General features: G+C 46.6%; 1 protein-coding gene across 1 annotated transcript in view; it reads right to left on the bottom strand.

Annotated features, from left to right (window-relative positions):
- The window catches only part of LOC142768634 (kelch-like protein 10), a 50,153-nt gene that overhangs the window by 23,568 nt on the left and 14,468 nt on the right, over window positions 1-12,117 (bottom strand). Inside the window, exons 4-5 of the mRNA XM_075870647.1 lie at window positions 9,705-10,051; window positions 5,879-6,074 (exon numbers count right to left, since the gene is read on the bottom strand). Coding sequence (XP_075726762.1) covers window positions 5,879-6,074; window positions 9,705-10,051 — 543 coding nt within the window. The remainder of the gene's footprint in view (window positions 1-5,878; window positions 6,075-9,704; window positions 10,052-12,117) is intronic.

Here is a 12,117-nt window from a genome sequence, read left to right as displayed (position 1 = left end):
GGCCGAATGACTGCCGCTGATTCGCTGGACTACCAAAAAGTAAAGAAAGCTCTACTGCAGAAATTTCAGTTTACGGCTCAAGGCTACCAAGATAAGTTTCGGAAAGCACGAGCAGCAGATGGTGAAACTGGACGACAGTTAGCAGCAAGAATTACCAGTTATTTCGACCATTGGATAGACATGGCAAACGTATCCCAAACCTATGAAGGTCTAAGGGATCACGTAATCTCTGAGCAATTTTTGCGTTGTTGCCATCCAAAGCTGGTTGTTTTCTTAAAAGAGCGAGAGTGCAAGTCACTAGATGAACTCGCTAATTTGACGGATCGCTTCCTTGAGGCGCAGAATTTGACTAATATAGGAAAAGGTCCTGACCCCGCGAAAGAATCCAGTGGAAAGCCTACCGAAGCGTCGCGGAAACCGCAACTCAAGTGTATCCTGTGTCATCGTTTCGGACATTTGGCTCCTGACTGCCGCAATCCGCCTAAGCAGATGCTGAAATGCAAGTTGTGCGGTAAAACGGGACATGTCACAGAAACTTGCCGAAACCAGCATGGGAACAACAAACCGAGTTCTTCGTGCGCATTTAGCGAACCTGACTCTGCCCGGGCTGGTGCTAGAAAAACAGCCAAGCGTCCAGGAGGGAAGATTCCTTGCTCAAGTCACCACGACGACAAGAACGTGCAGGGTACAATACGTTTCCTGGCCGACGGGATGCCAGTGGTCGAAGGTCTGCTGCTAGGAAGAGAGGTTCGAGTCTTACGCGATACGGGATGCAACACGGCAATCGTCCGACGGGAGCTCGTTCCTGATGTGTGCCTGACAGGCAAGAAAATCAGTGTCGTTCTCCTAGACAGGTCAACTAGCCATCTCCCGGAAGCTATTGTACAAGTCAACACGCCGTACTTCACAGGGATGCTGAAAGTGGCTTGTATGGATCAACCCCTCTATGACCTTGTGCTGGGAAATCTTCCAGGCGTCCGAGGACCATACGATCCAGATTCTGACTGGAAGCAGGCGACTCATACCCAGGCGGATGAGTTACCTGCGCAAGCACACCCGACCAAGTCACCTGTCACCTCAAGATCTGCTTCTTCAAGCGTGGCAAAAACCAAAGCCAATCAACAAGGTCAAGAAAATATCAGGCCTTTGTACGTGTCAACAACGCTCTTACCTGACGTTACCAGAGCCCAACTCGCCGAGGAACAGCGAAATGACCCGACACTCAAAGCTGTCTTTGCTAAAGTGAATAAAGAATTCAAATCGGGAAAGGGCCACTGTTACGATTTCATCGAAGATAAAGGATTGCTTTATCGACGCTACCGCCTTGCCACTGGCAGGACGTTTAAACAGCTGGTCACTCCGAAAGCGTTCCGGGTAGGCATACTGGACATTGCTCATGGCAGTATTATGGCGGGACACCAAGGCATCAAAAGAACTACTGATCGTGTCCTAGAAGAATTTTATTGGCCTGACCTGAACGGAGACGTAAAGCGCTTTGTCAAGTCTTGCGACAAGTGCCAGAGAACTACCCCTAAAGGAAAAGTTGGAGTCGCACCACTAGGCAACATGCCTCTTATCCGGACACCTTTTGAAAGGGTCGCGGTTGATTTAATCGGACCCTTTTCACCAAGATCGGACCGTGGGAACCGATATGTTCTGACACTTATCGATTTTGCGACTCGCTACCCTGACGCTGTAGCATTGCCCGCAATCGATGCAGTTCACATTGCGGAAGCACTCATCGAGATGTTTTCCCGCATCGGCTTACCAAAGGAAATCGTCACCGACCAAGGGGCAAGTTTTACCTCAGAATTAATGAACGAGGTTAGCAGGCTTCTCTCCGTGAAGATGCTAAAGACAACCCCATATCATGCGATGGCGAACGGTCTCGTGGAGAAATTTAATGGCACCCTGAAGACAATGCTAAAGAGAATGTGCCAAGAGAGACCTCGATCTTGGGACAGGTACCTAGCTCCGCTACTCTTTGCATATAGGTAAGTTCCACAGACAAGCCTCGGGTTCTCTCCGTTTCAGCTCATTTACGGCCGCCACGTCCGAGGACCGCTAACCATGCTGAGAGAACTGTGGACAAATGAGGGGCTAGACGCAGAAACGCGGACGACTTACACCTACGTCTTTGATTTGCGCAATCGCCTAGAGGAGACTTGCAAGATAGCCCATGAACAGCTGGAGAAGGCTCGTGTGAAGCAGAAAACCTATTATGACAGGAAAAGTCGCCCTAGAAAATTATGCCCAGGCAACAAGGTTTTAATTCTGCTCCTGACTGACTCCAACAAGCTGTTAATGCAGTGGAAAGGGCCGTTCCAAGTCATCGAACGGAAAAATGATGTCGACTACGTCATCGATGTGTTTGGGAAAAACAAGATTTTCCATATCAACATGCTCAAAAAATACTTGAGTCGCGCATAACGGCCGTTTAGGTAGCAACGTGGTTCTTAATACTACTAGGCCTCAGTCGTGAATAGTTGACTCCTAGTTGCGACATAGCAACCCTACTTGTACGGTAGTTTTCCAACCGAACTGTAAGCAGCCTTCTGTGAACATTCTGCTACTATGTACATGCGACCCCTAAGACAATGCAGTGCAGTGCAGGGACCGTGCAGTGACCGTGCAGTGCAGTGACCATTCGTTCGCCCCTCGCCCTTGTAGTAGAATAGTTGCAAACAACTTTCTCGGAAAAGGGGGTGATGTCATAATATGTGCTGCGCGGGCGCGAAACAGAAACTAAAAAAAATGACAATAGTGTGCCGTGCGGTGGCGAAGAGGATGTGATGTGTGCGTATATGTGCCGGGCGGTGCCTACGAGGAAGACGACAGCTCGTGAGGCGCGGCCTCGTGCGTGCGTGACCCGTGCCTTCGGCAGTGTGAGAGGTACGTCGTTCGAGGCAGGACTACCTCGTTGGGCGTCTGGCCCATAGGTACGACCCAGGCCACGTCGCGACACTCGTACTAGCCGAGTGGACAGCTCAGCCTCCGCTAGACGACCGGTCTAGGAGAGCTGGCGCCAGGTTCCTGAACCTGTCCTTGTCCCGCTGGTCGTGGAGAGCTGGCGCCGGGTGCCTGAACCTGCCCTTGCGCCGCTGTTCCAGGAGGGCTGGCGTGGGTTTCCGAGGCGGACTACAGGTGCTCAAGGGCACAACTCCCTGCCGCCGGAACACGTGAGTCGTCGGCTCCAGTTCGTCGACAGTGGCGCTGAGCCACTGGAGTTCGACGCGGCGACCCTGCGTCTCCCGACTTCGTCACTGCAGGTGACGACGCCGCCCAACGTCGACTTCGCCACTGAATGTTGCCGACGGGGCATCAACGACGGCCCAGGCTACTACCCCGACGACCTGAACTGTAGGCCGAACGTTCTACTTATTCATTTAGTTTAGCCGCGTGTTTTGTGTTAGGAATTTCGTAATGTGTGGGTTGTCCATGTGTGAAGGGTACAATAGAAGTTGGACGTGTGTTTGTGCACTGGCGTGCTGTCTGATTCTTTCTGGAGCGGTCCTGCCCCAATAACATCACAGAAACCTGCTCACTTTAAAATTTAAAACTGAGCTAATTCCTGCATATTCCTGCGGGATGTGGAGCGCGGCGCCCGAAGTGATGCGCTAAACAATCGTTTCAGCAAAATAGGCACCGATCAATATTCGCACATATCATCTCTAAGTAAAATGAGACTTTATTTGTGATAATAAAGGTGAATGCTTGCTCAACACCACACTGAGATATTCATAGACTTTGACTCATATACAATTGGAAGCAAGGCAGCAAAAATTCATTTATGCCCGCAATGATCGCATGAACTCGCACACATATAACTCAGTACTGTTTCGACGGCACTTATGTGCAAACTCTAGTAGATTTTTTTTTTGTCGTAGCTATCGCAATAAGGTTACCTGTAAAACCCAAATAACAGCACGCCGAACATCGTCTCTTCTATATGCGCGAGTGAAAGCCGGCCAGAGCAATCGACGATCGCAACTAAAGCGGGGATGAGACGCATCTGTCATTTTTTGTCCAGCCTCTTTCCCTCCGGAAGGGATATGGGAAAGTGAGTTATGACTGCGTCACTGCGTCAGGCATTGGAGTTATTCGGAGTATTTCAAGCTGTATGGTTGAGCCACCCGCGACCTCCGACGTAAGCGTAGCTCTCGCCGACTGTTTGGCCCTCCTCAACCTCCTGACGCCGTGAAGCTCTCGCCGTAAGGTGTCCCATCCTCGAACTTCTTCGACCGGCTCCCGACATTCTTTCTTTTAAAGACGAGAGTCTTTCTTGAGGACTTTTACACACAAATTTTAATCTGTTTGTCTGCCTGTCTGTACGTTTGTCTGTCTGTGTGCCATTAACGATACCCTAAACGGCACCAAACGATACCCCAAACGGCCGACCCCATCCGCAGCGCCCACCAGTATTGCTCAAGTAGTATTGAAAATTGCGCGAGTCGGTAACGATTCAGAGAAAAACAAAGATAGAGAAGTAGGAAGACACACGGCAAGCGCTGTCCTGTGTCTTCCTACTTCTCTGTCTTCGTTTTTCACGCTGTTTACCTTAAAAATGAATATTGCTCAACATTCAGCGCTCATACTTGTACGATTTTCAATTAAAAAGCAATTATGGCGCATATCTGAGGAACCATAACAACACGTTATTATTCTGTGTGTATGTCGTTTTTCTAGAAAAGGCATACAAAAATAATTCTAAGCGCCGTAACGCTTATCACGCTGCGCTGGCCATGCAACGCTTGCACGAAGAGGAGAGTGTTTCCAGCGCCTTGCTAAGACGACAAGATGGTGACACCTACCAGTCGACTTGCGTTCTACACCTTATCGCCTCCAAAACGGGCGCGCACGCCGCGCACTTCAAGATAACTGCCAGATAGCGCTCATGTTTCACTTGTGACGTGACTTGATGCGCTCGTTCGCCTTCGCTGCACGCTCAAGCCACTCTGACGCAGTGCCTCCAGAATGTCATTCACCAATTTTCTTGCGCAGAACATCAAATAAACGTTTAGTTCACTCTCTCCAGACGCAAGACTATCGTCTTTTGACATTTGCAGTGAAACATGCAGATACGGGGCTATTTTTTTTGCTGTCACTTGCCTTCCTTTTTTTATATCTTTCTATTAGTCTTTTTATCTCTCCTTTCCCCCTCTCCTACAAAGGACGTGCACTGGCGTTGTCAGTGCACTGGTGTTGGTTTTTGCAAGTAAAACCCCAAATATTATTTTATTACGCTGAATTGTGGCACGTCCATTTCACTTTCTTCCTATACGTAAATAATCTTGCCCGAATGGTGGTAAACCTGCTAACCACCCTTCAGAAAGGCTGGGCGTGGTCACGCGCGTTGAACACACAGCTAATAACCTTTGTACGTACCATGTTTTCACCGCTGAGTTTGCGTTGAAGTAATGGGCATTACGAAGATGGCTTTACTAGCTGCAGCGGCTGTTTCCTTGCGCCAGGGTTGTGTTGAGTGATGCCAGTTTGCATGGTAAATGAGCTGGCTGTTAGCGCTGATTAGAACAGGCATTCTAATATTTCGTGTCAAGCTCATTTATTCGCCCCACAGAGAAAGTGGCTTTTCTGGCATCGCAATAGTTTTCACGTTTAAATAAGCACTTAAGATAAAAGTGATTGAGTACGGAAGTGCCCGCGAGCAACCTGACTCAAATGACTCTCCTTGAGCATCTTTATCGTAAACTCCCAACCTGACCTTCTGCACTAATTACTTCTGCAGTTTCTGTTCTGCGCTTTCAGTACCCAGCGTGCTGCACCAAATCGACCGGCTACGGGCTGTTCCTGAATTCATGCGTCAACGTCGCCTTCGGGGGTATATATAAACTAACGTTCTTGAATAAAACGTGTTTACCTTGCGCTGAATCCGGGCTGGTTTCTGTGACGAACCCAGCGGTTGGCGAGCGGGTCAAAAGCCTGGATATCCGACAGCGCTTGGCCGTTGCTCCAGCCACCGACCGCGAAGACCATGGTGTACGGCAGGCGGGGAAGCCAGCGCTCAGGGTTTTCTTTTCCACATTTCTTGCATAGGGGTTTCATAGCGAGGTCGTCTGCGGAGAAATTGCTTTCGCACCTATGCGACCACAAAATTGGAGATCACTGATACTCATTCAAGAAATATGTGTTGCTTTGAGGACTCTCTGGGACTCACCGAAATTCCCCTGAAATAGTCTCACTCGTACTCGAAGTCCCGGCACGATTTTTTCAGCCAACTCACTCCAACTCGAGCTGACCGACGTATGACTAAGGTGAACTCAATCAGACTCACGGCTTCATCTGAGTGAGTCTGAATTAACCAACTCTTGAGATAGTTAACGTAAGAATGAGCGTTTTCAGTCTTAACGCGATACCTCACGTTGTCATTGTTCTACGATACGCCTTTATTTCCTGTACATTCTAGTAGTACGAGTTATCCCTGGTTTCAATTCAGAAAAGACATTTTTAGAAAACACGGCATTCGAGATATATCCTTGTCAAAAGTTTCCCTTGAGAGAGTTTACGAGGGAAGATCATGACGCCCCCCCCCCCCCTATAACTCCATCTTCGGGTCGACAACTATGAAGTAAAGCATTGCTGAGATACCTGTGAAAAGACTTGACTAGAAACTGAAGCTGATGTAACACTTATAGTAGTGCTAAAGAGGAGTAGATAGGAACATATGTCGGCCATGAAAGATGGACCTCACTCAGAATCACTAATGAAATATATTGCACACCTACGGCTCACTCGAACTCATACTCACCAATATTTACCTCAAGCGGACCCACTCACACTCGATCTAGTGAAACATTTTTTTCTCAAATGGACTCACTCTGGCTCCATCTAACTCATCTAAACATTACTCACTCGGACTCAGACTCACGGCCCGATCTGCGGCTGAGTGTCTGACTGTGTATAGACTCACGGGTGAGTTTGCCAACATATTTATGGCCACAGGCAATGATGGTCACAGAAACGTTCGCTGAAAATTCTCTCAACCACATATTCATGTTGTGTAAACGACATAGATGACTAACCAAAAATGTCAGCATCGTACTTTGGACATGGGTCGGGCAAACGCACTCATCAGTCGGCTAACTCAGACTCGGACCGAGTGCGAATAAATCTGAGTGAGTCTGGTTGAGAAAAATCTTGGTGACGCTTGAGCGAATCCAGTTGAAGAAAGTTGGTGGGTTTTAGTGCGAGTGAGTCCTACGCGAAAAATATATTTTGTGCGGAAGTAAGCAAGCCATCTTTTTTTTTTTTGGGGGGGGGGGGGGTGGCGGAGAGAAGGGGAAGTATGATCTTCGAAGACAGTGACGTAGCAGCCTATCACGTAATAATATACGTGACCACCTGGTGCTTCTGATTAGCACACGTGCGTAATCTGGTAACTGACACGCGAATCTGGCGAGATCTTGGCTTGGCCAGCGGGCAAAAGAAAGTGACCAAAAAAGAACACTTCTTACTAATAACAAAATTGGTCAGGGCACATATGTAATGTCATGTTTACTTCACGTTCGTCATAGACTAACCTCACGCAATACCAATCTTTGTATATATTGAGCTAGTAAAGGGACCTTGTCCACGCCATTTGCGCGGCAGATGAATTGCGCTTAACATGAGATTCGTGTCATGATATTCATGTCATGGCTAGTGAGATGGCGGGCGCATGGTGAGTTTTTCGAAACACGCCTCGCGCCCGCCAGGCATCGCTCATGTTACCACCTGTGATTTATGTTCACCTTACAGCCACCTCAAGCAGTATTAATTAGGGTGAATATCAAGCCATCGAACCAGTTGCAAACACGCCGCGAGCACGCCTCGAGCATGGCATGTAAAACATGCTGCCCATGAAAAGCATGTCATGGCTAGCCAACCATGCACGGCCGCGAGCCCACCGTGAGCGCGGCATTTAAGTCATACTGAACGAGAAAGGCAAGCGATGATTTTCAGGCGAGCACTTGTCATTCGTGTTCGTACTACACATATATCGCGCCATACAAATTGGGCATATATTCATGAGATCAAACAGCCGCGAGGGCCCCGCTACATTAGTGAAGCGAACGATCTGTACCTCTTGTGTAGCGAAGCGCGCCCAGAGCACGCGGCGGCGAGGAGAAAACGAATGCGGTACTTTTCTCATTCTAGTGTCCTTAGATGGAACAGAATTAGCGCGACATATAGCTCCAGTTGTTCTTACATCAATGCGAAATTTATGTATCTAAGTAGCGCCCACTAGATAAAATCTGTTTTTTGAAGGTGAACGAATACCAACTAGCTGAAGTTTCAACTCTTATAAACTTCCCTTTCGTTTGCTCATAAATTACGTGTTTTATTCGAGTTCGTGAACATGCATGAAGAAAAATGCACGTTTTTTTTCCAGAAACTCGCATTAGTCCTACACGTTTATTAGGTTCGCAGGTCCAACAATGCATACCTGTCTTTTGTTGTGTGCAATTCGACCCCACGTGCGGCATGGAATATTCTCCGTCGTGATGAGCAAATGTTTAAACATCTTTCAAATATTCAGAACATTCATTCACAGCATAGAGTGTTGTGCATAACTTGCGTGTAGTAGCTGTCAATGCGTAGCGCTAATTCTGGACTACAGTTGACTATAATACGAATTCCATTACTGTACAACAACAAAAAACACTGAAAAAGTTGAGTCAGCCTGAGAGATCGTTAACACTGAAAATTATTGTGCAGCAAGCTGCCACCATGCTCATTCAAAAATAAATATCTGTTGCTCCATGTGACTGAGTGTTTATTATGAGTATTTTGTTATTTCTTAAATATCTTCTTGCGTATTTTCATTTCAGTGTTTGTTATTTTTCTGCTGATCTATAATATTTTGCAGACGTGTGTGGTGAACAAGAAGCATTATTATTTGCAGTTGTTTTCCTGTTTTCCATTTGGTAAGAAGAAGTCTGTTGCCTTTCTGTTAGGTTTTGTACTTATTGCGTCTCGTCACCTTTCGTCTTGTTGGGTTCGCCTCACCGAGGAGAGGGACAGTTTCTTTGTACCTCCGCTAACTCTTACTATTAGGACTTTATTATAAGACATACGACAGGTCGTCTTTGAGTTCAGGAGACGTGCGTCACGTTTGTCTGGTGGATATATGAAGCTCTCAGTTGCGTTTCCCTGGGTCGTTTTGGGCAGTACCACTTCAACTCAGAATGCTTTCTGGTACTCTCACTTTACCTTGGAGCATGGCCGAGATCCTATCAACCGACTCGCGCATCTATTCTGGTACAGATTCTGCACTGACGTGAATCCTCTTCCGGCCTTCGATTGTCCTGGCTTGCAGCCGCATATTCACTCGCACACGTGTTGTCTGGCTCAGATCAAGAGCAGTCTCCACAATATAACAATCTTAGATAGGGTGCGATAACGACCAGGGTGATGTACCCACTCAACCAAAAATTTGCAGAATATAAAATGGCCGAGAAAGATGTATTTCCCTTTTCTTAGAGAACACATCTCCAAATAATCTTTCCAGCCTCTAGAGGTGCCTACAACCTACGAAGCTACATGCTAGGCTTGAAGTGACCTGCACTAAAAGAGCAGAGCAGTGGAACTTTTGTGGGTGGGTGCAGTAGTTATAAATAAATTGAACGGCAAAAAAGAATATTGTGACAATGCGATCTTTGAAGAACTATAGGTCGTGCATGTTGTCACAATACGGGTGCGCTCACCAGCGATTTCTACGTCGCCTTCTTCGGCGTCCATTTTCTCAGCGTCTGCCTCAGCAGGAACAGCCACAGCGTCATCATCGGCAACTTCAGCATCGTTTGGGAGTGCAGCAGCTTCGAGATCGGCAGCGTCCACAGGCGCCCCTTCAGCTGCGGCGTCTTCTGCAACGCCAGCGCCTTCTGTTGCTTCTCCGTTAGCTGTTTCCGTATGTAAAGTTGCGTCCTTGTCGAGCAGGAACGGGATGGACGTGCACAGGCAGGGGCCCCGCTCAAGGGCTTCCAACACGGTTTCACGATAGGCGACACTGTTGGCGATCACGGGGCACAAATTCTGGAACTCTTCCAGGGCGCTGCGTACCAACAGCAAAAAAAAGATAATAATAATATCACTGTCGCTCAACTTCGGCAAGGACGATTCACTTCCCTGGCAAAAATATATACAACTTTGTGCTGTTACTCGAAACAGTGATAAAAGTATGCAGCAAGCCGTTACGCATTTGAGTATAGATATTGAAGTGGTTTTTACCACCTTCAATAATTTAATGTGCTTCTGAATCTATGTGCGCTCCATTTGCATTACGTCACCGTCAAAACCTGGCTGCCATTGCCCGTGAGCTATCCTGGGTCTTTCTAACCAGGACTGCAGCATCTACTATTCTGTCACGTAGGGTCAACTACATAGTATCGATTTGTTAAACATATAAAGTGTGTTCTTTTCAACCTGCACGAATGACATCGTGCAGGGGGTCATCAACAGAATTCCAAGAGCTAACTTTGCATTTTCAACGGACATTGAACGTTTATGTTGCACTATTTCCGATAAAGAACTGCTTGTGACAGCACGCGATCTAACAGAACCACCGGGGGCAATCATCTATCTAGGATGAATGTCGTGTGTCTGTTGATGCTTTCTTACAATTATTGACGATGTATCCGTCATTCATTGTTTTAGAGTTTAAGCAGTCGATTTTCTTGCTAACAGGGGGTATTTGCATATAATAAAGCATTTCTCTGTGTTTTTTAAAACATTTTGGCTACGTTTGGCTGCTGTTTTCGAGGCTTGATGAGTCACGAACGTGTGTGCCGTATCTTAAGGTACTAAATCGATTTTATGATTGTTATAAAAGTGTCCTCTTCCGACTCCTTACTTGGCGTTGTGCACTAGGTCGTGGAAACTTTTGATGGTTCGGTTAACGCCTTTAAACTCGGCCACGAACTTCCATGCAATCGTTCCACAAAATATTAAGAGCTTCAGTTAACCTTCCATAGTGGCGAGCATATTTGTTGGTGTTTTATGCCTGCTAGAAGTACGAACACACTTTCGTCGTAATGGTTTACGCACTCAAAGACCATTAAAAAAAATGTTTCAATCTTTTTTTAAATACTCTTAAGAAGACCGGCTTAGACAACCAGTTCGAGACGCTGGAAGCTGCTGGTTTTCCTAAAGATCTGCTATATGCTGTGGCGGAATCCGTACTTTAAAAGATTATAAGAGGCCACAAGTTAATACTGGTATGCTAGTTCATAAGTAAAGTGCAAAAGTAAAGTTTAACCAAAGAAGTATCCGCCTCGTTTACCCAAGTTAGTCCTTAATTTGAGCCCAAATAGGCGCCATGGTGACATCACTCACTTGTGCAATCGGAACAACGAAAACCTGTAAAAACGAGCCTTTTTTTAGCGCGAAGCATTTCTTAGCGAACTTTGGCGACTTTGAGCGTATCTATCTGTCTATCTTTCTATCTATCTATCTATCTATCTATCTATCTATCTATCTATCTATCTATCTATCTATCTATCTAGCCGCCAACCACTTTTACTTCTCCTGGCCGTTTTGATAATGGTATCGATACCAAACTCGATGTGGCATAACATGATTGTATGAAGAACATATCTAACTGGTTATGACATGTAAATCATGACTTGTATGTCATGAATGTCATGATTTACATTTCATGGTCCTGCAGCTCTTGCGGTGGTTTCATTCACATGGGGTGTTGCAAAACTGGTATGGTATGGGATGACTGCATCGCGAACACAAGCGACAGACCGTAATATGAAAATTATGACATGCATGTCATTTGACAACATCACTACATGCCACGCTCATGATGCCCATGCGGCCGTTTCGCTAGCGTCATATATACCAAATTTGGTATCACAGTACGTGAATGGATGACGAAGGTATGCGACTGGAGCAAACGTGATAATCATGAGATGCGTGTCATGTAACAACATGACTACATGCCACGTTCTTAATGCACTGGTGGCCATTTCGCTAGCTTAACTTATACCAAATTTGCTATTACGGGACGTGAATGAATGACGAAGGTACGATACTGGTGCAAACATGATAAACATGAGATGCGTGCTATGTAACAACATGACTACAAGCTACGTTCAATATGTGCTCGCGGAC

The sequence above is a fragment of the Rhipicephalus microplus genome, chromosome 1 (genome assembly GCF_043290135.1).
Source record: "Rhipicephalus microplus isolate Deutch F79 chromosome 1, USDA_Rmic, whole genome shotgun sequence".
Lineage (NCBI taxonomy): Eukaryota > Metazoa > Arthropoda > Arachnida > Ixodida > Ixodidae > Rhipicephalus > Rhipicephalus microplus.
The sequence above is the reverse complement of the archived record's forward strand: the minus strand, read 5'-3'. Positions and strand labels throughout refer to the sequence as shown.